At 44.5% G+C, this 24,719-nt stretch overlaps 1 protein-coding gene across 5 annotated transcripts in view; it reads right to left on the reverse strand.

Moving 5' to 3' along the window:
* LOC117523566 (carbohydrate sulfotransferase 15-like) overlaps positions 1-24,719 on the reverse strand; it is a 51,938-nt gene that overhangs the window by 18,071 nt on the left and 9,148 nt on the right. For 4 of the 5 annotated variants that reach the window (XR_004564543.1, XM_034185125.1, XM_034185127.1 and 1 more), the window contains exons 2-4: positions 4,810-5,433; positions 2,039-2,378; positions 1,783-1,926 (exon numbers count right to left, since the gene is read on the reverse strand). Coding sequence is in view for 4 of the 5 variants with exons in the window: in XM_034185125.1 (XP_034041016.1) it covers positions 1,783-1,926; positions 2,039-2,378; positions 4,810-5,277 (952 nt within the window). In the remaining variant the exon portion in view is untranslated. Of the gene's footprint in view, positions 1-1,782; positions 1,927-2,038; positions 2,379-4,809; positions 5,434-14,609; positions 14,691-24,719 lie in introns of all 5 variants that reach the window. The other variant, XM_034185126.1, reaches the window with a different exon arrangement.

A 24,719-nucleotide genomic window follows, 5' to 3' on the forward strand; every position in this document is an offset into this window, starting at 1 on the left:
CTTTGGGTAACACACAACTAATCTTCCATTTTCAGTCGGTTCAACACCACTTTATTTGGGCAGTTATGAGCTTTTAAGTTTCAAGGTCACACATAGTCACATTTCATGTCACCAGTGGAAGGGTCATACATAACTGCATATTAAATTTTAATAGTAACCACAGGTGTATCACCACAGGTGTATCACCAGCGCCAAACATGCCGATGTTATGTCCACACTTGCAATGGCCTGCACAGCCATCTTTGGACACAAGTCATGGTCATCATCATCAACAATGGACAAACAAGGTGTATCACTAACCAATTCCTCGAACTTTGATCTTATACACTCACAGGCCACCCCCTTTTTGCCCTCAGAACTGCCTTAATTCTTCATGGTATAGATTCAGCAAGGTGTTGGAAACAGTCCTCAGAGATGTTGGTTCACACTGACATAATAGCATCACACACTCGACTGTTCAATCCGGTCTGCCCATTCTACTCTGAACTCTGTCATTTTCATCTCCACAACTGCCGGTCACTGGATGTCTTCTATCAGGCTGGATGGTCAGGAATTGCAGGACACAAATGCATGGCTTAAACAAAGAGGTCTAGTTCGTAGAAGGTTTTACTATTGAGGATAGCGGAGGTTGGTACACGAGTAAGCAGTCAAGGAAAAGCAGCAGTACAAAAAAATCATCAGGCAAACAGGCGTGGTCGAAGCAACAGGCTGGAGGTCAGGTACACACAAAGAGGCAGGCAGGACTATGGAACGCAGGAACAGAGCTGGAATGAGGGCACAAGGCACGACAAACTGGCGAGGAACAAACACACCCAGTGAGCTTAAATAACAGCAGGTGGTAATCAGCAAATCAGAAACAGGTGTGCATGGAAAGCACCAGAACTAGGGAGTGGCCAGAGAGAGAGAAAGAAACACCCATCACCAAAATCCAAGGGAGAGAGACAAGAGAAACAAAGACAGGTAGACCCAAGCAGAAAAAACTCAGCAAGAGAAGAAACCAACCAAACCAAAAGAAAAAAGAACAAAATAAAACAGAACACCTAACAAAACTCAAACCTTGACATCTTCTCTCTTTTTTGGACCATTCCCTGTAAACCTGTAGAGATGGTTGTCCATGTAAATGTAGACGTGTAGATCAGCAGTTTCTGAAATACTCAGATTGTATATAGAAGTCAGTTGTGGGTATGTTGCTTAGCACCCACAGCCCTGACAACCCCACAGACACACACACACACACACACACACACACACACACACACACACACACACACACACACACACACACACACACGTTTTCCACATTTCCTTGCTTCCTTCCTTCCTGTATATCTGCAGTGACTAAATATTTTGCAAACATTAGTTTCTAATGTTAAATAAAAGTATTCATCAGCCAAGATCAAAGTTCAATGAAAAAGAGTAATGATGGCTATAATGTCACAAAAACTCCATCTCTGACATTACTGATGGCTTTGATCAAACACAATTAAAACATTGGTTGCTGAGCAACCGTTCACCTAATAAGTAGAGCGGGAACGGGTCAATGTCTAAATACTCATGGACCTGTGTGTACATCATCAAATAAGCAGCCTTGCGGACTCTGTGTGTCTGTCTACACATATGGTGCATTGTGCAAAAACCAAGCTTTTACACCAGTGTTGCGGATGTAAAAACATGTGAAGACAGATGAGATTTAAAACATCCAACTGGAGCAGCAAATGAAGTCTATGTCGGAACGAGATTCTTCCATCTCACCATCCCAAAACATACACACGCTTTCTTCACCTGTTATGAGCTGGAGTGCATGATGGTCTCCAGATGAGTTTCCAACCATTCCTTCTTGGATCTTGTGAGCTGCCAAATCAAACAGATCCAGGTAATCATTCACTGGGAAGCCTTCCTGGAGGCCATCTTTGAAACGGATATAACCTGCAGAATGAAATAACACTCATTTTATATTCATCTGCAGGCCGTGAAATCACAGTCGGTCATGAAAACAACTGCACAGGATTTGATTTTAAAAGTGCTGGGTTGGTTTTACCAAAACGTTTCCTGGTCCACCAGTGTGGCTCCTTCACTGTGTTGAACTTGATGTCTGGATGCAGCAGCAGTCTGTGGAACAAATCCGTTGTGCCGCACTTTGGTTGGCCGATGATGTAGAAATAAGGTAAGCAGCGGAGGCGCAACTGTTTGCCGTCTTTCAGGTACACACTCTTTTGGAAGGTTGTGCTCAGGTATCCGCACACAGCTTGGAAGCTCTTTGAGCGCAAAGTGAAGCGATTGCCCCTGTACGGATCTGCGGCTAGCTTACTGGAAACCTCCTCATGCCAGCAAGGGCTTTTGATGCCAGGCAGGAACTGGCGAGGAATTACAGAAAACAACTGTGTAGAGGGACACAACCAAGTTAGGAAATGCAGGTTAGCAGTAACGCCTCGTTTCCACATAGCGCATGCATACATAGCCGTGACCACCCATTAATTCCTATGGAAACCTCCGTGATGTCCAACATAGTGTATGGATTTCGCCGTGGATTTCGGAGAGACTAGCTTTGGAAAGTTGATAAAGCTTTGAAAAGCTAATGTTGCTCCTTCATTTTCTTTGCTTAATGTGGGCACACAAAGGGTATTTGGAAATGTAAAAAGAAATAGACAGATTTGTCACTTCTTGTTTCTGTCTTTATAGATTTCTGTGTGCATATTCCTCACAACTACATGATGAAAACCAAACAAAAACAGCCTCTTCTGGCTGCTGTGGTCTCTGTAAACAAATGCATTTCTTGGTGTTGAACAATAGATGGACCATCACACATATTACGGACTCAGTCCATAGGCTATGTGGAAACAAGGTGAAAAAGAAACAGAAAATCACATTGAAACTTTTATGCCTGAGTTAAATGATAAGAACAGGAAATGGATTTCTTTCCTTGCAGTTTGATTTTTCGCCATTTAGAACTAAGCGGTTATTTTAATGATCCCCACCCGCACTGTAGACAGTGCTGGTGGAGAGCTGCTTCTGCTCCCTGAGGCGTCGGAGGGTTTGCCAGAATTTCTTCGAGGCCGACCGATAGTCCTCCTCCATCTTTTAACATTATGTAGCATATTGCGTGTACATTTTCCACAACATATTCTTGATATTGCTGGTTGAAAGGTTCAGCCACAAGTTAAGCTGAGCATTATTTTATTTAATAAAATAATGAGACAAATAATAATAATAATATTTTCCCTACCAAGCTTGACCTGGGGAATTGCTTTGAAGATTTTTAGACAAACTGTCTAATCTTGCCTTTGGTTATTCTCAACATCTAAAACCATTTCCATTCTGCATTATCTCAACATAACTTGACACTGTATGTGTTCAGTCATTATGCTTTACATTCTGTTACATTTATCATTTTAATGCAGCAGACCTGTTACTGGTGGACAACGAGGGATCATCTAATCAGGAACTGAAGTGGAAATGTTTAACTGGATCAAAATTAAAACTTGGGTCTCTTGAGTAATTTGAGCCCCAACTATGATCTTGAGCTTCAGCGGATAACAAGATACAGGTCAGCTCAGCTCTGCTCCTGTGTATTGCTATGTCAAGTAAAAACTAAACTACAATGGAAGCCTATTTCATTGCTGTCAAAATATTAAACAGTTGTTTCTGGTTCATTTTAGGGGAAAAAAATGGCCAACTGAACAAAATAGAAGCATGGGTCCAAATCTTCAGAGTCCTTGTGCTTCTTGTCTCACTGTATGGTTGTGACACTTGGATGCTAGTCAGTGACCTATAGGTTTTTTGGTGCTAGGTTTCTTCAGAAAATCCTTGGGTATCACTGGAATGACTTTGTGTCAAATGAACAATTACTTGGGAGACTTCAGCTGAGGAGTATCAGTTGCATTGTTAGAGAAAAACAGATACGCCATTTTGACCATGTAGCACATTATTCCGGTGTGGCCGACCATATGGTCCCCCTGGTGCTGGAATTTCGCAGAGTTTCTGCTTTAAACGGCCTCGTTTCTGCTTAAAAACTGACTTTAGAATAATTTAAGAGGTTTTACCTTTATCATCTGATGGTTAATAATCTCATTAATCCATTTAATTGCTTTGGGTGAAGAGACTCCATCTCAGACGTGCTGCTGTGTTCCCAAATGACGCATGCGCAGATGCAAAAGGCGGACCAATTTTTAGGGGTGGACCATTTGGTCTGCAACACTGACCATAATCCAGCATGCAGGTAGCTCAGTGTTGAGGACCTCATCATCTGGAGAAGGTCAACACATACATTTCCCCTCATTGCCACCAGTTAAGTGGTTAGTTTTGAATGTTGGGAGTGGACTAGTTGTCTGCCAGGGTGGTTGTCATCCAAGACGCAGGGTGGTTCTGTTGTATAGTGGATACAGCAATGTAAACACCCCATGTTGAAGCTGAAGTTTTTTAGCCATGCTTATGCTCCCCAGAAGCATTTAGTGGAAAAAAAAAAGTCTGAAGGACCTAAATTACACGGTGAGAACTTTTTCCAGGCATGTGAGATGCAAATAAAGAAGCAGCACCCCCACCCCCGACATGGTAAGAAGCTGAAGAGCTTCGCTCATTCATGTCCGCGACATATACATAATACAATGCACATAACCTTTGGTTATTAGTTGTGCGACTCTCATCAAAGAGCATTTTTGTTTTGTTTTTTATCATTTGTCAAAATATGAAATCAATTTATTCTTCCATTCATTTTCATTTATTTCCAGTTAGATGAAATGTATCACATTTTATGCAATATATATGACAAATTACCATGCAATAAATGTGAAAACATGTTTAGTAAATGCTTACGTGGGGTTCTGTTCCAATCACATCCTTTTCATTGGGCACCTTCCTGGCTGTGTATTTCAATTTGGACCCAATCAGCCCTGCCAGTAAATCAATGTCTATCGAACTTTTTCCCAAACAAACAGAAGAAACTGCGATTGTGCCTGTGGAGACATCCATGTCGGGGGCGACCAAAAACCCTTTCCTGTCCCACGTCAGGATGTAGGAAGCCATTATGAAGAATGTCAGTGTCAAACCCAACAGAAAGCTGACAACTTTGACTTTTGAGATACTTCGCAGGTTGCCAAATGACAACAGGGAAACCCAATGGATCTCCAGATGTTCGGGTCCATTTTTGTGCTTAAAGTCAAAAAAAGTTATGATGGGCTTCTTTCCATTGATACCAGTAGTGGGTACGCTGTGGAGGCTGTAGTGATGGTTGTTGTTCACATATTTGCAGTCTGATTGCGGCATATTAACACCAGGGCACATTAGACATGTAGAAAAGGACGGTCATATAGTCAAAGGGAAGATTTTCCATGAAGTGCGTCAGCTTTCACCCATAGGTAGTTGTTGGAAAATGCTTGGCGTATCCATCCATCTTGTATGAAGCCTTTTAATCTGAAGGTCTTACTTTGTCATGGCTTCCTGTGAAGAAGAAACAGTCGTGAAAACTTGGCACAGGGGTATTTTATAGAAGCTTGATTTTTGCAGGGGTTTATCCGTTGAGGTATTCTCTTCAATTCCAACATGGGTGGTATGTACATTTTTGTTATGACGGTATTTGAGGAAGCTTTGTGCTAAACTAGAGTCAGTTTCAAAGTTTAACCCACCCAGAGCAAGAATCATCCCGAAAATGTTTGAGGTCAGCTGCAGAGTGGGTGGTCCCTTGCTTTTGGATGTACATGTAGCGCATGTAAAGAGAAGCCTTAAGACACTTTTATGGTCAAAATAATAGTTAGTCTGTAATTCAAAACTAAAAACACATGATTATTCTCTGTGAGCTAACACCCAGTGGAGCACTTTATTTTGTTAACTCAAAAATATTATTTTTCAAAATCAAGGCTTTGCACACAGAAAAGAGTTTGGGTATTGATACAGGTGAGCAAAAAATGTGGTAAGTGCATGCTTTTAACATTCTTTTCTCACCACCACATTAATGTGAAGTAAGCAGGCAATAATATTTGGGGGCTTGTGTGCTAAAAAGTCCAGACACAGAAGTTTAAAGTCTCTTAAAACACTTCGCTGACACTTAGTCAGCCGGAATTCTATTATTTGTTTATTTATTTTATTAACAATCCCACTGGATCAAGACATGAAATCCTGCACCGGTGGGGATGAATTGCAAAGTTTCACTGCTCAATGGGGACTTACTAACCTGCAGCCATGCAACAATATTTCACTGAACATACTCGAAAAGCACGAAATGCAAAGTACACCAATACTGCAAAAACTCTCCCTCTCAAAATAAGCCAGATAATCGGAAATCTTGCCAAATTGTCTTGTATTAAGCAAATAAATCTGCCAATGGGGTGAGAAACATTTACTTGTTTAGAATTCTCAAAACTAGCAAAATGTCTAGGCAACAGAATAATCAAAATGTGCCTTAAAACTAGACAGAATTCTTATTTTAAGAAAAGATTTAAGATTGTTTTCCTCAAAACAAGGAAAACAATCTTGTTCCTTTATTTGGATGATTTGAAATCCATTGCCTTTCTTTGTTACTGATTAAATACAGCTGGATATTAGCTGGAAAAACTTATTAAGAAAACAGTGAGATATATTTTCCCAAAATAAGACATTTTTTCTTTTATAAAAAATGGTTGACAATATTATTTTTCTATTTAGACAAAAATTAAGTCAAATTTTCTTTAACCAAGTCCTTTTTTGCTTGCTTAGATATCAGTTTTTGCAGTGAATCCATGTTCGTTCCAATAGGGCAGTCAATATTTAAGAAAATAATAACTCAGCTCTCAATGTATCATGTAAAAAAACAACTTAACATAAAATATTAATGTATTTTTTAATTATTTATACATTTACATAAATGTATTGATCATTTTATTTAGAATGACATAATAAATGACAAGATGATATTTATCACATCCCTTCCATTTCCATATTTACACTCAATATGCTCTTAATATAGTCTTCCCTCACATTACCTCAACTCCATTTTTTTTCTCCGATCCCCACCACAGTAAAAGAGCCTAAGCCCCTGTACTTTTGTGCTCCCCTTCCACTTGGCTTCTTGTATGCACAGTCTACTCTGGGATATGTCACAGTTGTTTTGTTTTAGTGAAGTAACAATATTCAAATTCCTCCCCTCCTGCCTCAGTGCATCCACCTTTCCTTCGCTAATACTACCTCTGGACACCCCCACCCCCTTTAATCAAGAGTAGCATAGTTTTTGCTGGAAGCCTGCTGACTAAAAGTAGCCTGGCGGTCGCAGTCAATCCAGCATGGAAACCTGATTTATGATCCACTATTGAATCTGATATCGGTTTTATGCCGGATGCCCGCCCTGAGGGAACGCTCAGCCATAATGTCTTAAAAAAGTTAACATATTTTTAGTTGTCTTTTCCTGACATCTAGGTTGGAATTGTAATATTTCATGTTGAAATATTTAATAGAAGATACTTACAAGATATTTAATGTAAGTTACCATTTACAACAAAGAAGAAGGATTGAAGAGAAAGATAAATAAAATCAATAAGGAATCAAATGATGTGGGAATGATCAGTTCTAAAAGAAAAAAGTACAACAAATAAGTAGGAAGAGAACAAAACTCTGGAAAGTGAGAGGCTGGAGTTAGTCTAAATACCTGGAAAGCTTGGTATCAGCAAATGGGACAAATGAGAAAAGTGTGAGAACAAGAACTGCAATGCCTTAACCTGTCTTTGACAGAATAATAAGTCTGTTAACATTCAAAATCTATCAAAACAACTACGAATTGTCTGATTCCTAGTTGATTCCTGATTCCTAGACCTTTGAAGGCTTGGTTTGGACTGCTGCCTTATATGGCTCAGAAAAATGGACACCAAGGCATGGTTTGTCCTTTACATCAAATTGATGATAGTAGTGAAGAACTGTCATATGTTGTGTAGTTGATGTTGATACCGAGACACTCTGACAATATGTTGACAGTGGCGGAGCTCAGCAAAATTGCCTGACAAGATGAGGCTGCCACCATGGATGGCAGATCTCCATGCAGGTCTGTCTGCAGCAATTTCCTTAAACGTACACGGAGGGATGTCAAAGTCCTTCATGTCTCTCTTCACAACGTCCTTGAAACAGAATAGAGGACAACCCAAGGGACGTTTGGCATCACTCAGTTCACCATTTTGGGATATGCAAGTCATCCATGCGGTAGACATGGCCCAGCCAGTGTAGACGGTGTGTTCTTAGAATGGTGAATAGATTACATGAACCAAACATATCCAAGGTTTTTACGTCAGGGATTTTGTCCTGCCAGTAGACTTTGGAAATTTTACGAAGACATCTGAGGTGGAAAGAGTTTAAACGTCTCTCTTGACTGGCATATGATGACCACGTTTCGCTCCCATAAAGCAGGACAGAAGGCACACAAGCTTTGTACACCTTGACTTTGGTGTTGAGAGATAACCTTTTGTTGTACCACACACGGTCTTTTAGACTGCCAAAGGTAGAAGAGGTCTTGCCAATTCATTTAATGATTTTAGCCTCGAGTTGTTTTATACTGGTAACAGTTGACACAAGGTAACAAAACTGGTCAACTACCTCTAAAGGCTTGCGCATTGATGCTGATGACTGGTGGTGCTGGTAGGCCTCAGTACATCACTTTGCTCTAGGGGATACCGATCGTTACATCAACGGCAGTGCAGGCAGAAGAGAAGGAATCACACAGAGACTTCAGACCTTCTTGAGTGTGCAGCAAACACACTGTGTCATCCGCAAAAAGGAGCTGGTGAATCAAGAGGGTACGAGTCTTTGTCTTGGCTTTCAATCTTGCAAGGTGAACAAGGAGCCATCTGATCTTGTACATAGTGAAATGCCAGATGGGTCTGGAAAAGCGTGTTTCAGTAGGACTAAGAAAAAAATACCAAAGAGTGTGGGAGCAGTACACATCCCTTCTTAACACCATTTTGCATCTCAAATGCATCCGAAAACATGTCATCAAAAGTGACGGTTGCCTGCATCCCATCGTGGAAGGAACAGATGATGGATAGAAGAACAGGTGGACAGCTGACGATCTGAAGGATGGTAAAGAGCACTGTTCTGTTTACGAGATCAAAGGCTTTGGTGAGGTCGATAAAGGCCATAACCAAAGGTCGGTTTTGTTCCACTGCCTTCTCCTGAGGGTGTCAAAGGGAAAAGATCATGTCAGTGGTAGATGTTTCTAATCTAAAGCCACACTGACTCGCAGGAAGTATATGGTCTGCAAAATGGTTTAAACGTTGGACGACAACATGAGCCAACACCTTCTCAGCAACATTGAGGAGTGAGATAGCACGGTACTGCCATCTCACTCCTCACCAAGGAGGACACCTGGGCCCGGTTTCATAAAGCAATCTAATCTTGTTTAGTCCACAAAACTCACTTAGTCGATTAATCTTTTATTGTTAGTCGTTACACAAAGCGCGTAGTCGGCTAAAGTTTTGCGATAGCTGACTAAAGTTTTTTGCCTGCTACAGAGGATGCTAATCTTACTTTAGTCGACAAAACTTCACTGTCTTACCTCAAAAATTGCACCTATCATGTACCACCACTTGATGGAGCAGTAAGGAAGGAGAGGCTTGCGGTGGGATCGGGTGTTTTGGGGCCGGAATAATCCATTGGAGATGTTTACGGATGCTGAGGCCGGGACCGCTTCTCCTCTGGTGCGGTGGACTTGGTCATGTTTGTAGCAGATGACCAACCTGGAAGTAAACAAAACTCTTGCACATTGGAGCCGTTTCTTGGCAACGGCACTTGCGAAGCTACTTGTGCCCATGAAAATCGTCAACTAACGTTAGATGGCTAAGCTACAAATTTAGCCATCGATGTGAAACAGATATTAGTCAGCTAATGTTGGGTGACTAACCTTAGTCGATTAAGTAAGTTTAGTAGACTAAAAGATTAGACTGCTTTATCTAAGTGGGCCTAAGGAAGAAAATATGCTAGATGCACTGGGAATATGGTTATAATGAAGGATGCTAAGTATTATGTGGGAGAACAAAGGATTAGCGAAGAAAAAAAATGAACGTGCATTTCAAGAAGTTGGAACTGAAAAAAAATGAATGAAAGCTGAAAGGTAGGAAGAAGAAGTGGCTCGAACATACTATATACTGCTCAAAGAATTAAAGGAACACTTTTTAATCAGAGTATAGCATCAAGTCAATTCAACTTCTGGGATATTGATGTGGTCAGTTAAGTAGCAGAGGGGGTTGTTAATCAGTTTCAGCTGCTTTGGTGTTAATCAAATTAACAACAGGTGCACTGGAGGAGCAACAATTAAATGACACCCACATCAGGAATGGCTTTACAGATGGAGGTCAATAACATTTTTCCCCTCCTCATCTTTTCTGATTTGGCTAGGATCAGTGTCGGTGTGAATGGTGCAGTATCTGGACCCTACAGAGGTTGCACAGGTAGTCTAACTCCTCCAGGATGGCACATCAATACGTGTCATTGCCAGAAGATTTGCTGTGTCTCCCAGCACAGTCTCAAGAGCATGGAGGAGATTCCAGGAGACTGTAGCAGAGCTGGACAGGGCCATAGAATGTCCTTCACCTGTCAGCAGGACCAGTATATGATCCTTTGCGCAAGGAGGAACCAGATGAACCCTCAAGCAGGTTGGTTGAGCAGGCGACCAAACAATCAGAAACAGACTTCATGAAGGTGGTCTGAGGGCCTGACATCTTGTAGTGGGCCCTGTGCTCACTGACTGGCACCTTGAAGCTCGACTGGCATTTTCCATAGAACATCAGAACTGGCAGTTCCACCACTGGCGCCCTGTGCTTTTCACAGATGAGAGCACGTTCAACCTGAGCACGTGACAGATGTGAAAGGGTCTGAAGACATCATGAATGTTATGCTCCCCGAAACATTATTCAGCATGACCGGTTTGGTGGTGGGTCAGTAATGGTCTGTTGGAGGTATATCCCCGGAAGAATGCACAGACATGTGCAGTCTAGACAACAGCACCCTGTCTGCTATTACATATCGGAATGAAATCCTTGGACCCATTCTCAGACCCCTGTGCTGGTGCAGTGGGTGTTGGTTCCTCCTGGTGCACAGCAATGCCCAACCTCATGTGGTGAGAGCATACAGGCAGTTCCTGGAGGATGAACTAATTGGTATCACTGACTGCCCACATTTGCCTGACCTAAATCCAATAAAACACCCCTGGGACATTATGTTTCTCTCCATCAGACACCTCCAGGTTGCACCTCAGACTGTCCCGGAGCTAAGTGATGCTCTGGTCCAGATCTGAGAGGAGATCCCCCAGGATCTGTTATCTCATTTGGATCATGCCCAGATGTCATCAGACATGCATAAAAGCACATGGGGACCATAAATCTACTAAGAACCATTGTGAGTTGCTGCAATGAAATGTTTTGGAAAAAAGTCTGCTGCATCATTTTTTTTTTTTTGCTTTGATTTTCAGGGTGTCTTTGAATTTAGCGCTCTGTAGGCTGACAATTTTCATTTCCATCAAACAATGTGGCGTCCTTTCATTCCTAACACATTACCCAGTACATATCAGGAAAGATCCAGCATGACTTTTTTTTCCAGTTGAGATCTGATGTGTTTTCAAAGTGTTCCTTTAATTAATTAATTTATTTATTTATTTATTGCAGTGTATTAAGAGGAGATAGCCTACTGAAGGGAAATAAGAAGAAGTGAAATGAATGGCAGAGGATAGAGGGAGTAACAGAGATAGTCTAGTACTTAGCTAAGTATTTAATGACACATTTAGCTAAAGATGTAAACTGTTATTGTGGAAAAATTGACCCATTAATTTAATTTCGTGCTCTTGTCACAGAATGCATTTGAATGAATTCATGCTCCCGTTACAAAAATGTGACACTTTTCGTATCAATATCACGAACCAATAGATTAATGTATATTTTGTGATGCTGAATCAAAACATGCTGTGAGATATGGTAGAATTTGAATGGGTTTTAGTTTACAAACTGTGCCACATAGCATATTTTGGAAAAGTTTTGTTTGGGGTTTATTTGATTTGTTCGGTACAGCAGATAGGTCAGTGCGAGTGGAGTTGGACTACCAATATGTAAATCTGGGTTCAATTCCTTCCTGCCTATCTTTGTTCTTTGACAAGACACTTCATCTGCATCCTCCCAGTCCACCCAGGTGAAAATGCGTCCCGGTGTCGCAGACTGGACAGTCCCCCCTAAAAATTGGTCTGCCCTGCCTTCACTGCGCTTGCGTCATTTCGGACCACAGAAACTCGTCTGAGTCTGACTCTCTGAGTCTGACTCTCTCCACCCAAAGCAATCAAAGGGAATAATGTGATTATTAACCATCAGATAAAGATAAAGTAAAATCTCTTAAATCATTTTCAAGTCAGTTTTAAGCAGAAACTGGGCCGTTTTAAGCAGAAAATGAGGTGACAATCAGTGAGTCGCTACTGATGTAGGCGCAGCAGCAGCAGCAGGTCAGACGTGCTGTTGCGGCGTTCTGATCACTTCCCCAGTCTTTTATTATGAAATAATGCTGAATTTATGTAGAAATGATTGTAGTACAAAAGCTTCAGACATTTGTCGCTGAGATAGATGATGACTGGAGTGCAGTTTGATGCAGAAACGAGGTGATAATCAGTGAATGGCGCATGGGCTGTGAAGGCAGGGCAGACCAATTTTTAGGGGGACCGTTTGGTCGGCAACACCGGCATTGGATGGTAAAGTAAGCAAGGAGGAGTCATAGACTCTAATCAGTACACCAGTACCAATGGCCCTCGGTGGACTTCTACAGGAAAAGCAGTTTAACAAAAGGATGAGGGAAATCATTTTCAGTCTTAACAGGAACCTGAATTTCCATCTAAACTTGGGATTCTTGCTTCCAACCTTACCCTCTGATTTAAGATTTTTGGTTGTTTTTGTTTCATTTAATTTTCTGCTGGAATAGCTTCAGTTTTTTGTTTTTTTTACGTGAATAAAAAGGAATTGATAACTGCATGAGAAAGCCTACACATGCTAAGTGCTGCAGACTTATCAAGAATGCACGTCGATATCTGTGAGCCCATGTGGGCAGACACTGGGACGGGGTCAAGAATTTATTGTAGATTCCTCTGCTCAACGCTTTAATGAGACGTCAGGAGACAAAGGTGAGCTTTTTTTAAACGCCACTGACATTGATCCTTGAGCTCAACTCTGACCCCATGCTCATTTTACTGCTGACTTGGGCAGTTACTTTAACTTCATTGTTGAACTTTTAAATTTGCCTGACAGTTTGTCAGATATTTCCACTTTTTGGTTTTGTTTTAAGCAGGTCAAATATCCTTAAAGGCCCACAGTTCCCTGAAATCCCCTGCTGAAAGAACCTTTTCCAGAGTGTTTCACTTTGTATTTCTGTGACATGTCACAGAAATTGTTCTATAAGACACACCAACGCAATCCGGGAGACTGATGGACTGTGTGCGTGTGTGCATGCGTGTCAAACAGCAACTTCTTTCCATTTAAAGGTGCAGGCACAGATACAGCGTACTGGGACTTTTTCTTTAAGACACATCCCTTCATTAACATCGGAACTATCTTTTCTCTGTGTTCATAAAATAACTGTGTATATTTGTTTAAATTTTATCTTTCTAAACAAGGTAGGATGTGATAATGGGTCGGTGTGATTGTACAGAGTTTGAACAACACTGTTGTGGTTCTGTCTGTGTGGGGTTTGAGTTGGTTTACTCTCCTTATTGTTAGTTGCTGTTTCACATCTGTTCTCATCTCGATGTTCTCACAGTATTTTCCTAGCTTCTTATCTTGTCTTTTTATCTGTTATCTTGTCTATTATTCTATGCATTTCCCAGCTTCTGATCTAGTATCACATCTTGGCATTTTTACTCTTCTCTGGTTTTTTCATTATTCTCTGCATGTGCATTATCGTCTTCTATTCCAAGTATTATATTCAGTTTATGTAGTGTCTGTATGTTTGGTGCCCTCTGGTGTTTCCTTAGATCCATTACAGCTCCTCAGCCTCTGATTGAATCCACCTGTTTGAGTCTGCACCTGCAACTGATGAGGGTGGCTATATATAATGGCTCCAGCTTGCTTCTAGTTGCTGATTCATTGTAGGTGTGTTTGTTGTACATTGTTGGTTGATGGCTTCATGTTTCTGATGTTTCGGCCACGTTGGGTTAGGAGTATAGAATTGTTTTTTGTTTTGTTGCATTCTGGAGTTGTAATCTTTCGCTAAGAAAAAATGACTTTTTGATTTAACTCCTGTCTCTGGGTTTTGAACCCTTTTGGGTAAAAGAAGAAAAGACTTATTTTGGTTGAATCCTGTCTTTAAGTTGAAATTCCACTTCTAAGAAGAAAAGACATTCCTTAGTTGTATCTGTTCTCTGTGGTTTTACTCTTCTTTGAAGACATTTCTTCAGTTTTTCACCTTTGATAAAGATTCCTCAGTTGATACACTCCAAGAAGGGAGTTTTCTCCATTGTACTCACTTTTCATGAAGATGATCCTCTGGGGTTTTTTTCCAGCCACTGAGTCTGCCTCAGTTCATTTGCACCTGTATGAAGATGATTCTACAATTTTGTCCTCCTTTTCAGACAAAGAGGTTTCCTGCACTTTAACTCTGGATTTGTGTGAAACTCCTCTGTATCAAATAAACTGTTTTACCTTCTGTGTCTGGGCTGTCCTGCATCCTGGGGTTCTACTCAGCCTAAGTCCTGGTTCCAGTTTAGCCGTCATAACTCCCAACTGTGACAAACAAAATCAAATGTTTGGGTGTCTGCAGGTTTTGGACGGGTGGATGGAATGTGACTTTCTCCCACAATATCCTGTAAATCTAGTTTGGTATGTACATTTTTATCACAAGTAATTCATGCTGCCACTAATCTACCAGCTGGATGAAACTACCTGGGTCATTTCATTCACATATTTAACAATATCGTGTTAAATGCTGGCTCCTCCCTGGGGAGGTGTTTCAGGCATGTCCATCTGGGAGGAGACCCTGGGGAAGACCCAGTACTAGGTGGAGAGATTATATCTTCACACTGGCCTGGGAATGCCTCGAGATCCCCCAGTCGGAGGTGGTCAATGTGGCCCAGGAAAGGGAAGTCTGGGGTCCCCTGCTGGAGCTGTTGGCCCTGCGTCCCAATCCCATATAAGCGGTTGAAGATGAATGTGAGTGTTAATTGCTCCCTTGCCAAAAGAAATTTTAACTGCTGCGGTTTGTCATATCAACCACTCGTTTAAAAAGCATAAACGAAAATGACTGTGTTCCAATTGAATTAAAACAATATTCACATTAAAGATTTATGACTAGTTATAGAGAGAAAGAAAAATCTAAGTTTGAGAGAAGAAACTTTCAGAAGTTTAGCAAAAGTCAAAAGTAAAACAGAAAAGTGAAGCAGCATAGATGAGAAAACTGTGATAAACAGTGAAGAAGCCTCAGAATGGAAAGGAACACTTAGCCTTCACTGGTATAAAAATCAATATGTGGCAGGAAGCAAATAGACAGTGAGATTAACTCCTATGACACCACACACACACACACACAAACATCATTATCCATCTGACTCAAAAACAAAAACCCACCTGCATCACTGCTTCAGATGTTTTTTGTTGTGCCTTGTGCAGGTGATGTTAGATTGTGCACTTTTGATTTCATCAGATTACCTGAAATCTTGCAGATTCCAGCCTGAAATGACTGTAGTTTTATCCACAGCACATGCACAGTAAATTTGGGCGACACACATCTTTCACCAACAGTTACAAACTGCACCCTGATAAATGGACTATTTCCTGAGTGCGGTGGAACGTGGTAAAATGCTGTCTGCCATGTTTTGTCATGTGTCAAAGGGAAAACCGACAAAGTGGCCTTCATCTAACATGAAATTTACTGAGCACAAATTTTCAGAGAAGAAAAACTTTCCATTCCACACGCTGCTTAAAATTTAATAAACGCATTCCGAACCAGTAGATAAAACATTTTCAGGCTTTGATTTCTTCTAGTTCAGTGGTCAACGATGCAAGATTTGATTTGATTCTTAATGTGGGATTCAGCCTGTATTTTATTGGTTGTTGCTTTGTTTGATTCTGTTTTAGATAAATGGCTTGTTTGTCACTCATTTCTGAATTTTTTCAGCATAGCTTCAAAAATTCCAGTTTATCATTTGAAAGTGTAGTCCCTTTTCAATTTTCCTCAAAGAAATTGACATCATATTGGAATCTAGTGATTGTAAAATTCCTTTTTTTATTTCTGTGGTACATTTCAAAATTACTGGTAATGTTATTGTCACTGAAGTATTTATTTGGGTGGATTTCATGAAAAATACAGTAATTTCACTTAAAATTAGATTTAAAATAACTGTTTCACTGAGTATGTAAACACACAGTATATTCATCACCATTTTGGCCATTTCCAGCACCCATACCCTTAGTACAGGAGGAAATGTAGAAGAAAAATGTAACAGTGGTTGGCTTGACTGTCATGTTTCATAGCTTTGTCCATCATATTTTTTCTTTCTGCTTTAATTTTACCTTCTCTTTTTTTTTGCCACTCTCAGTCCTAAACTGAATGTCTACTGCATTTCTTTGGCTCCATGATGGTGATGCCAAGGAAGTTTCCCAGCATGCCATTTGAGTGTCACCTGTAACATAACTGCAGAAAATGTGTTATGGTATCACTGAATTTTAACCCATGTGGGTCAAAATTCTAAAATATTTCCAGACCAGGTGAATTCTCATCATGTTGTGAATTCTCTATTTATTTGAGTATTCATGGAGGGGAAAAACAAAAGTACCAAAGAAAATTATTTTTAATTAAAAGCAAACAAACAAAAAAGGTACTACAGCTTTAAAGCTCCATTCTGCAGGATTTACTGTTATCTAGTGATGACACGATATGATGGCATCCATCAAGGGGTCTGCACCCAAGAAGAAGGGATCTTTCTTATCTAATGAAAAAAACATTGATTTGTTATAGCAATTAGATAGGAGGTGAAAGATGGATCTTTCACCTCCATGAAATATTCTTTCCATTGCATGAATGAAAAAACATTCATTATTTGTTTTATATAACACCTAAACTAGATCCTTGTCATTTGATATTTTATTCATTTATAAACAAGAGAAAAGGCACTTGCATTGCAGGTCCTTTTTAAGTCAAGAGGTTCCAAATAGTCCAACATGAACTTTAAATAGCAGTGCAATCCAATCCAAAACTGTTCTCAGTCAACTTGCAAAAGCAGATCTTGACAATGTCTGTATCTGATGCTGTGCACTGACTTCTTCATGTACAGACTGCCGTCTGCTTTCCTCAGTCCAACGAAAAATCGTGACAGAAATTTGTTGAGCTTTGCATCTGACAGCGACGTTCCAGCGAATACTGCAAATGCCTTCAGACAGTTTATGGCGCACTGATGACGATGATGATAAGCTTGTTCAAACTGTCATCTGTCACCAAAACAAACCCCGCCATGTTTGGTTTTAAGCTAAGCACCCTCGCTGCTAGTGTGAGCATGCCTAGTGGTCACGGCGTGCAATAGCACAAAGCATATAGTACCAAAACTACACACTAATAGCACCAAAATTGCATGCTAAAAGGAACATAATGGTAAATGGTATGAATAATCCATATCACATGACATACAAACCACCAATCAAATGACAAGGATGTATTCAGGTATTATATGAACAGTTGTGTTGTGTGGGCCGCTGAAGAGGAGGTACTGCTGGCCCACCACCACCAGATGGCGCCCTGCTTGGAGTGCGGGCTCCAAGCACGAGAGGGCGGTGACAGCTGTCATCACTCAACACCAGCTGTCACCCATCACCACCACTATAAAGACCGGACTGCAACTCCACCTCCTCGCCGAGAAATCGTCTACCATACAGGTAATTTTTCTCTGCTGAACAAAACATTGAGTAATAGTCTGAACTTCTTTTGCAGCCGTTTTCCTGTGGTGCTTGCCTTATCTGTGGGATTGGCATTTGGTGTGATCAGCGACGGCTTCGCTTCACATCCCAACCAGATAAGTGGTTAGACAGGAGCTGCACGAGTGTGTGATTGGAGGTAGAGGTTCTCCCTCCGTAACTGAACACAGACTGTGGGATTACTGAGTGTGCGGACTCACACTCATCCAGAACTGTTTCTGTTTTCTGCCAGCAGTACCGGGTCTGACTGCTGAAGACAGAGGCCACCTGGGGCGTAGGGCTTGGCAGCTCCGGTGTTCTTCAGGTCCGTTGGTGGTGAGGCTTGTGTGGGTTCCGGCTTCTCTCTCACCGGACGTCTCCTATCTTCGAGCCTGCCACACGTCACCTTTTGTTGGATTGATATAACACATATTTGTATCTGTCTGTATCACGTTGTGCACCGTCACAACATTAAATTGTTACTTTTTGGCTATTCCATTGTCCCTTCATTAACATCCCCTGTTGTGGGTCCGTGTCACGACACTTCCCCAACAGGATTTCTCGGCCAGCGTCATGGATCCCGAGGGGTGTCAACTCGAGCCTGAACGGCCAATGGAAGAGCAAGGTGCACAGGCACCAGCAGGAGGCGTGTTAGGGGAGCTGCAGCAAATACTGACCGCTTTCACTGCTCGGTTGGATCTGGTCACCGAGCAGAACGTTATCCTCAATCGGAGGATGGAGGCTCTCACCGCCAGGGTGGAGGCGCGCGATCAAGGCGCTGCTGCAGCACCTCCTCCTGCTGATCCTTTGTCAGACACAAACGTTCCACTGGTCGTTCAACGACCCCCCCCCCCCCCCCCCCACCATCCCCTGAAGCATAAATAAGCCCTCCGGAGCCGTACGGAGGTTGTGTTGAGATGTGCGTGGACTTCCTGATGCAGTGCTCGCTCGTCTTTGCACAGCGTCCTGTCATGTATGCGTCAGACGCTAGCCGGGTGGCTTATGTCATCAATTTGCTTCGAGGAGAGGCACGCGCCTGGGCTACGGCGCTCTGGGAGCAGAACTCACGGCTCCTAACGTCATACGCTGGGTTTGTAAGGGAGTTCAAACAGGTTTTTGATCATCCCAACAGAGGCGAGACTGCTTCGAGCATGCTACTGTCAATGCAACAGGGGCGCCGGAGTGCAGCCGAGTATGCAGTCGACTTCCGCATCGCGGCTGCGAGGTCCGGCTGGAATACCGTTGCACTCCGCGCTGCCTTCATAAACGGACTGTCTCCGGTCCTGAAGGAGCACCTGCTGGCTAAGGAGGAACCGCGGGATTTTGACGGGCTTGTCGACCTGGTTATACGCTTAGACAACCGGTTAGAGGAACACCGTCGGGAGCAGGGCGGGGGGCGTGACCGGGCACGGGCCGTCCCTCTTCCTTCCGGGTCCGAAAGGATGCCGTCGTCCCCACGCTCCACAGCCAGAGGGCCCCGTGTGGCTACAGCTCCCCCTGCTGATGAAGCTGTGGACACGAGCAGGGCCAAAATGAAATCAAAGGACAGACAAGGGAGGCAGGCCCGCGGGGAGTGTTTTTTCTGTGGGTCTAAAGGTCACATACAAAGGAACTGTCCCAAACGGTCAAACTACAACGCCCGTCCTTAGAAACTGGGCTAAGGGTGGGCCATAACACGCACACGGGGGAACCCCGAAAATCAGCACGAATCCCAGTCACAATCCTTTGTGAGGATTTAACCCTTCACGCCCCAGCACTTATAGACACGGGGTCAGAAGGGAATCTGCTGGACAGCAGATGGGCAAAGGAAGTAGGGCTCCCTCTGGTGGCTCTGCCTTCCCCTGTAAAGGTATGAGCACTAGATGGCACTCTTCTTCCATTAATCACACACCAGACACAGCCAGTGACCTTGGTGGTGTCTGGGAATCACAGGGAGGAGATAGTGTTTTTTGTAACACCTTCTACCTCCCGAGTGATTTTGGGTTTTCCATGGGTGTTGAAACACAATCCACGGATTGATTGGCCATCTGGGGTTGTGACGCAGTGGAGCGAAACCTGCCACTGGGAGTGTTTAGGATTCTCGGTTCCACCCGGTGAGATAGCTAAGGAGGAGGTCAAAGTCCCCCCCAATCTGACGGCGGTGCCATGTGAGTACCACGATCTTGCTGACGTCTTCAGCAAAGATCTGGCACTCACCCTTCCCCCGCACCGACCGTACGATTGTGCCATCGATTTGATTCCGGGCGCTGAGTACCCGTCCAGCAGGCTGTACAACCTCTCACGTCCGGAACGCGAATCAATGGAGACCTACATCTGGGACTCGTTAGCTGCCGGGCTGATCCGGAACTCCACCTCCCCGATGGGTGCTGGTTTCTTTTTTGTGGGTAAAAAGGACGGCGGACTCCGTCCATGCATCGATTACAGAGGGCTGAACGACATTACGGTTCGCAACCGATACCCGTTACCATCTGTTGGATTCGGTGTTCACGCCCCTGCATGGAGCCCAAATATTTACCAAACTTGATCTTAGGAATGCGTACCACCTGGTTCGGATCTGGAAGGGAGACGAATGGAAGACGGCATTTAACACCCCCTTAGGTCACTTTGAGTACCTGGTCATGCCGTTCGGCCTCACAAACGCCCCCGCGACGTTCCAAGCTTTGGTTAATGACGTCTTGCGGGACTTCCTGCACTGGTTTGTCTTTGTGTATCTAGACGACATCCTCATCTTTTCTCTGGACCCTGAGACTCATGTCAAGCATGTACGTCAGGTCCTACAGCGGTTGTTGGAGAACCGGCTGTTTGTGAAGGGCGAGAAGTGCGAGTTCCACCGCACTTCTTTGTCCTTCCTGGGGTTCATAATCTCCTCCAACTCCGTCGCCCCTGATCCGGCCAAGGTTGCAGCGGTGAGAGACTGGCCCCACCCAACAAGCCGTAGGAAACTGCAACAGTTCTTCGGCTTTGCAAATTTCGACAGGAGGTTCATTAAGGGCTACAGTCAGGTAGTTAGCCCCCTGACAGCCCTGACCTCCACTAAAGTCCCCTTCACCTGGTCGGATCGGTGCGAAGCCGCGTTTAGGGAGTTGAAACGCCGGTTCTCGACTGCACCAGTTCTGGTGCAGCCCGATCCTACTCGCCAGTTCACAGTGGAAGTGGATGCCTCTGACTCAGGGATAGGAGCCGTGCTGTCCCAGAGCGGGGAGTCCGATAAGGTCCTCCACCCTTGTGCCTATTTTTCCCGCAGGTTGACCCCGGCTGAGAGGAATTATGACGTCGGCAATCGGGAACTCTTGGCGGTGAAGGAGGCTCTTGAAGAGTGGAGACACCTGTTGGAGGGAGCGGCGGTGCCCTTCACGGTTTTCACGGACCATCGGAATCTGGAGTACATCCGGACCGCCAAGCGGTTGAACCCCAGGCAAGCCCGTTGGTCACTGTTCTTCGGGCGCTTTGACTTCCAGATTACGTACCGCCCCGGGACCAAAAACCAACGGTCGGATGCACTGTCCCGGGTGCATGAAGAGGAAGTCAGGGCCGAGCTGTCAGACCCCCCAGAAACCATCATCCCCGAGTCCACTGTCGTGGCCACCCTCACCTGGGACGTGGAGAAGACCGTCCGGGAGGCCCTGGCATGGAACCCGGACCCGGGGACCGGCCCAAAGAACAAGCTGTATGTCCCACCAGAGGCCTGAGCTGCGGTTTTGGACTTCTGCCATGGGTCCAAACTCTCCTGTCATCCTGGGGTGCGTAGAACCATGGCAGTAGTCCAGCAGCGCTTCTGGTGGGCGTCTATGGAAGCCGACGTCCGGGACTATGTCCAGGCCTGCACCACCTGCGCCAGGGGCAAAGCAGACCACAAGAGGACCTCAGGACTCCTCCGAGCCCTACCGGTGCCTCATCGCCCCTGGTCCCACATCGGCCTGGACTTTGTCATGGGCCTCCCGCCGTCCCAGGGCCACACCACCATCTTGATGATAGTGGACCGGTTCTCCAAGGCGGCCCACTTCGTGGCCCTCCCGAAGCTCCCTACGGCCCAGGAGACAGCAGACCTCCTGGTCCACCACGTCGTGCGTCTGCATGGGATACCAGCGGACATCGTCTCAGACCGTGGCCCTCAGTTCTCCTCTCAGGTCTGGAGGAGTTTTTGCAAGGAACTGGGGGCCACCGTGAGTCTCTCGTCCGGGTATCACCCCCAGACGAACGGACAGGCAGAGCGGGCCAACCAGGAGTTGGAGCAGGCCCTCCGTTGCGTTACCTCCGTGCACCCGATGGCCTGGAGTACCCATCTGGCCTGGATCGAGTACACCCACAACAGCCAAGTGTCATCTGCCACCAGCCTCTCCCCGTTCGAGGTGTGTTTGGGGTATCAGCCCCCATTGTTCCCGCTTGTGGAGGGTGAGGTCGGTGTGCCCTCGGTCCAGGCCCACCTCAGGAGGTGCCGCCGGGTGTGGCGAACCGCCCGTTCTGCCCTGTTGAAGGCCCGGACGAGGGCCAAGGCCCATGCAGACCGGCGGCATTCCCCGGCCCCTGCATACCAGCCTGGGCAGGAGGTATGGTTATCAACGAAGGACATCCCCCTTCAAGTGGAATCACACAAGCTGAAGGACAGGTATATCGGACCCTTTCCCATCACCAAGGTCCTCAGCCCGGCCGCAGTGAAGCTACGGCTGCCAGCTTCACTGCGGATCCATCCTGTTTTCCACGTGTCCCGGATCAAACCATACCACACCTCACCACTCTGCACCCCTGGACCTGCACCACCTCCTGCCCGGATCATCGACGGGGAGCCGGCGTGGACCGTGCGTCGGCTTCTGGACGTCCGTCGCAAGGGTCGGGGCTTCCAGTATCTGGTGGACTGGGAGGGGTATGGTCCCGAGGAACACTCCTGGGTGAAAAGGAGCTTCATCCTGGACCCGGCCCTCCTGGCCGACTTCTACGCCCAGCACCCGGATAAACCTGGTCGGGCGCCAGGAGGCGCCCGTTGAGGGGGGGGGGTCCTGTTGTGTGGGCCGCTGAAGAGGAGGTACTGCTGGCCCACCACCACCAGATGGCGCCCTGCTTGGAGTGCGGGCTCCAAGCACGAGAGGGCGTCGGAGCCGCTGGAGGTGACAGCTGTCATCACTCAACACCAGCTGTCACCCATCACCACCACTATAAAGACCGGACTGCAACTCCACCTCCTCGCCAAGAAATCGTCTTCCATACAGGTAATTTTTCTCTGCTGAACAAAACATTGAGTAACAGTCTGAACTTCTTTTGCAGCCGTTTTCCTGTGGTGCTTGCCTTATCTGTGGGATTGGCGTTTGGTGTGATCAGCGACGGCTTCGCTTCACACCCCAACCAGATAAGTGGTTAGACAGGAGCTGCACGAGTGTGTGATTGGAGGTGGAGGTTCTCCCTCCGTAACTGAACACAGACTGTGGGATTACTGAGTGTGCGGACTCACACTCATCCAGAACTGTTTCTGTTTTCTGCCAGCAGTACCGGGTCTGACTGCTGAAGACAGAGGCCACCTGGGGCGCAGGGCTTGGCGGCTCCGGTGTTCTTCAGGTCCGTTGGTGGTGAGGCTTGTGTGGGTTCCGGCTTCTCTCTCACCGGACGTCTCCTATCTTTGAGCCTGCCACACGTCACCTTTTGTTGGATTGATATAACACATATTTGTATCTGTCTGTATCACGTGTGCACCTTCACAACATTAAATTGTTACTTTTTGGCTATTCCATTGTCCCTTCATTAATGCCCCTGTTGTGGGTCTGTGTCACGACACTTCCCCAACAAGTTGGTTATGAATGCTATATTCCATTTCTACTTTATAAATATATTTATATAACGGCTGAGTGGATCCTTGTCATTTGATTGGTGCTTTCTTTGTATGTCAAATGACATGGATTAATTCATCCCATTTGTGTTGCATTGCATTCAGAGTGCGGATTGGTTCTATTTAGAGTGCAAATTTGGTTCCTTACGTTTGGTACCATTGCACTCCCACACGCACGAATATGTGCAAATCCATGCATGCTCGTACATGCACGCGCACCCACCTCATGAAATATTCATACCATTGAACTCAACATTCATTATTTGTATAATATACAATCTATATGCTGTGGCTTTAATGTTCTCTGGGGGAGGGGCACTATTTACTTTTTTTTTTTTAATGAGACACTTGGACCTCGACAGAGGACTGCACTCTGAGTGCCCTTCTAGTTTCAAATGTGCTTCTTGGATCCTTGCTTATTGCCTGAAATTGTTTAACGTCTGATATTGCGTGCAAGTTGTGCAGTCACATAAACTCACACACTAATATATTTATGGTGTTCTCTGCAACCGACTCGACCTCACATGCCTCAGTCTGCGTGCACGTGCATCACTGTAATGCACAGCTCTGCTTTGCATCAACATTATGATGTGGAAGCAGCTTCTGTTGCTGTAAAGAATGTTTTCAGTCAATACACAGAAGTGACACAATTAGTTTTGAAGCAGGGCAGAAATGTAGCACATCTTAACACGATTCATGTCGCCTGAGTCGTGAGACGGCTTTTTATCATGTCTTCATGTTTATAACTGCATAAACACACCCTGACCCCATATAGTTTACACTGAATACGACTTGGCTGAACCCCCAGAGGAGGGAAATGAAACAGTAGAAGGGGAAAGAGACAGCACCTGATTCTGGACACAAAAACCACAGTTCGACAAAAACATGTCTATAAGGAAGAAAAAGAACTCCCAAGTTCGCTCCAAGGACAAAATAACAATTACTCTGTGCAAGCAGGTACTCAGGTGTTTTTTGTTTTTTTTCTCCTTCTTTGGCCTTATCTCCAGAAAAGAGTGAAATATGAAAGCACCCCTAGAATACAAATATCTGAGGAA

The sequence above is a fragment of the Thalassophryne amazonica genome, chromosome 13 (genome assembly GCF_902500255.1).
Source record: "Thalassophryne amazonica chromosome 13, fThaAma1.1, whole genome shotgun sequence".
Lineage (NCBI taxonomy): Eukaryota > Metazoa > Chordata > Actinopteri > Batrachoidiformes > Batrachoididae > Thalassophryne > Thalassophryne amazonica.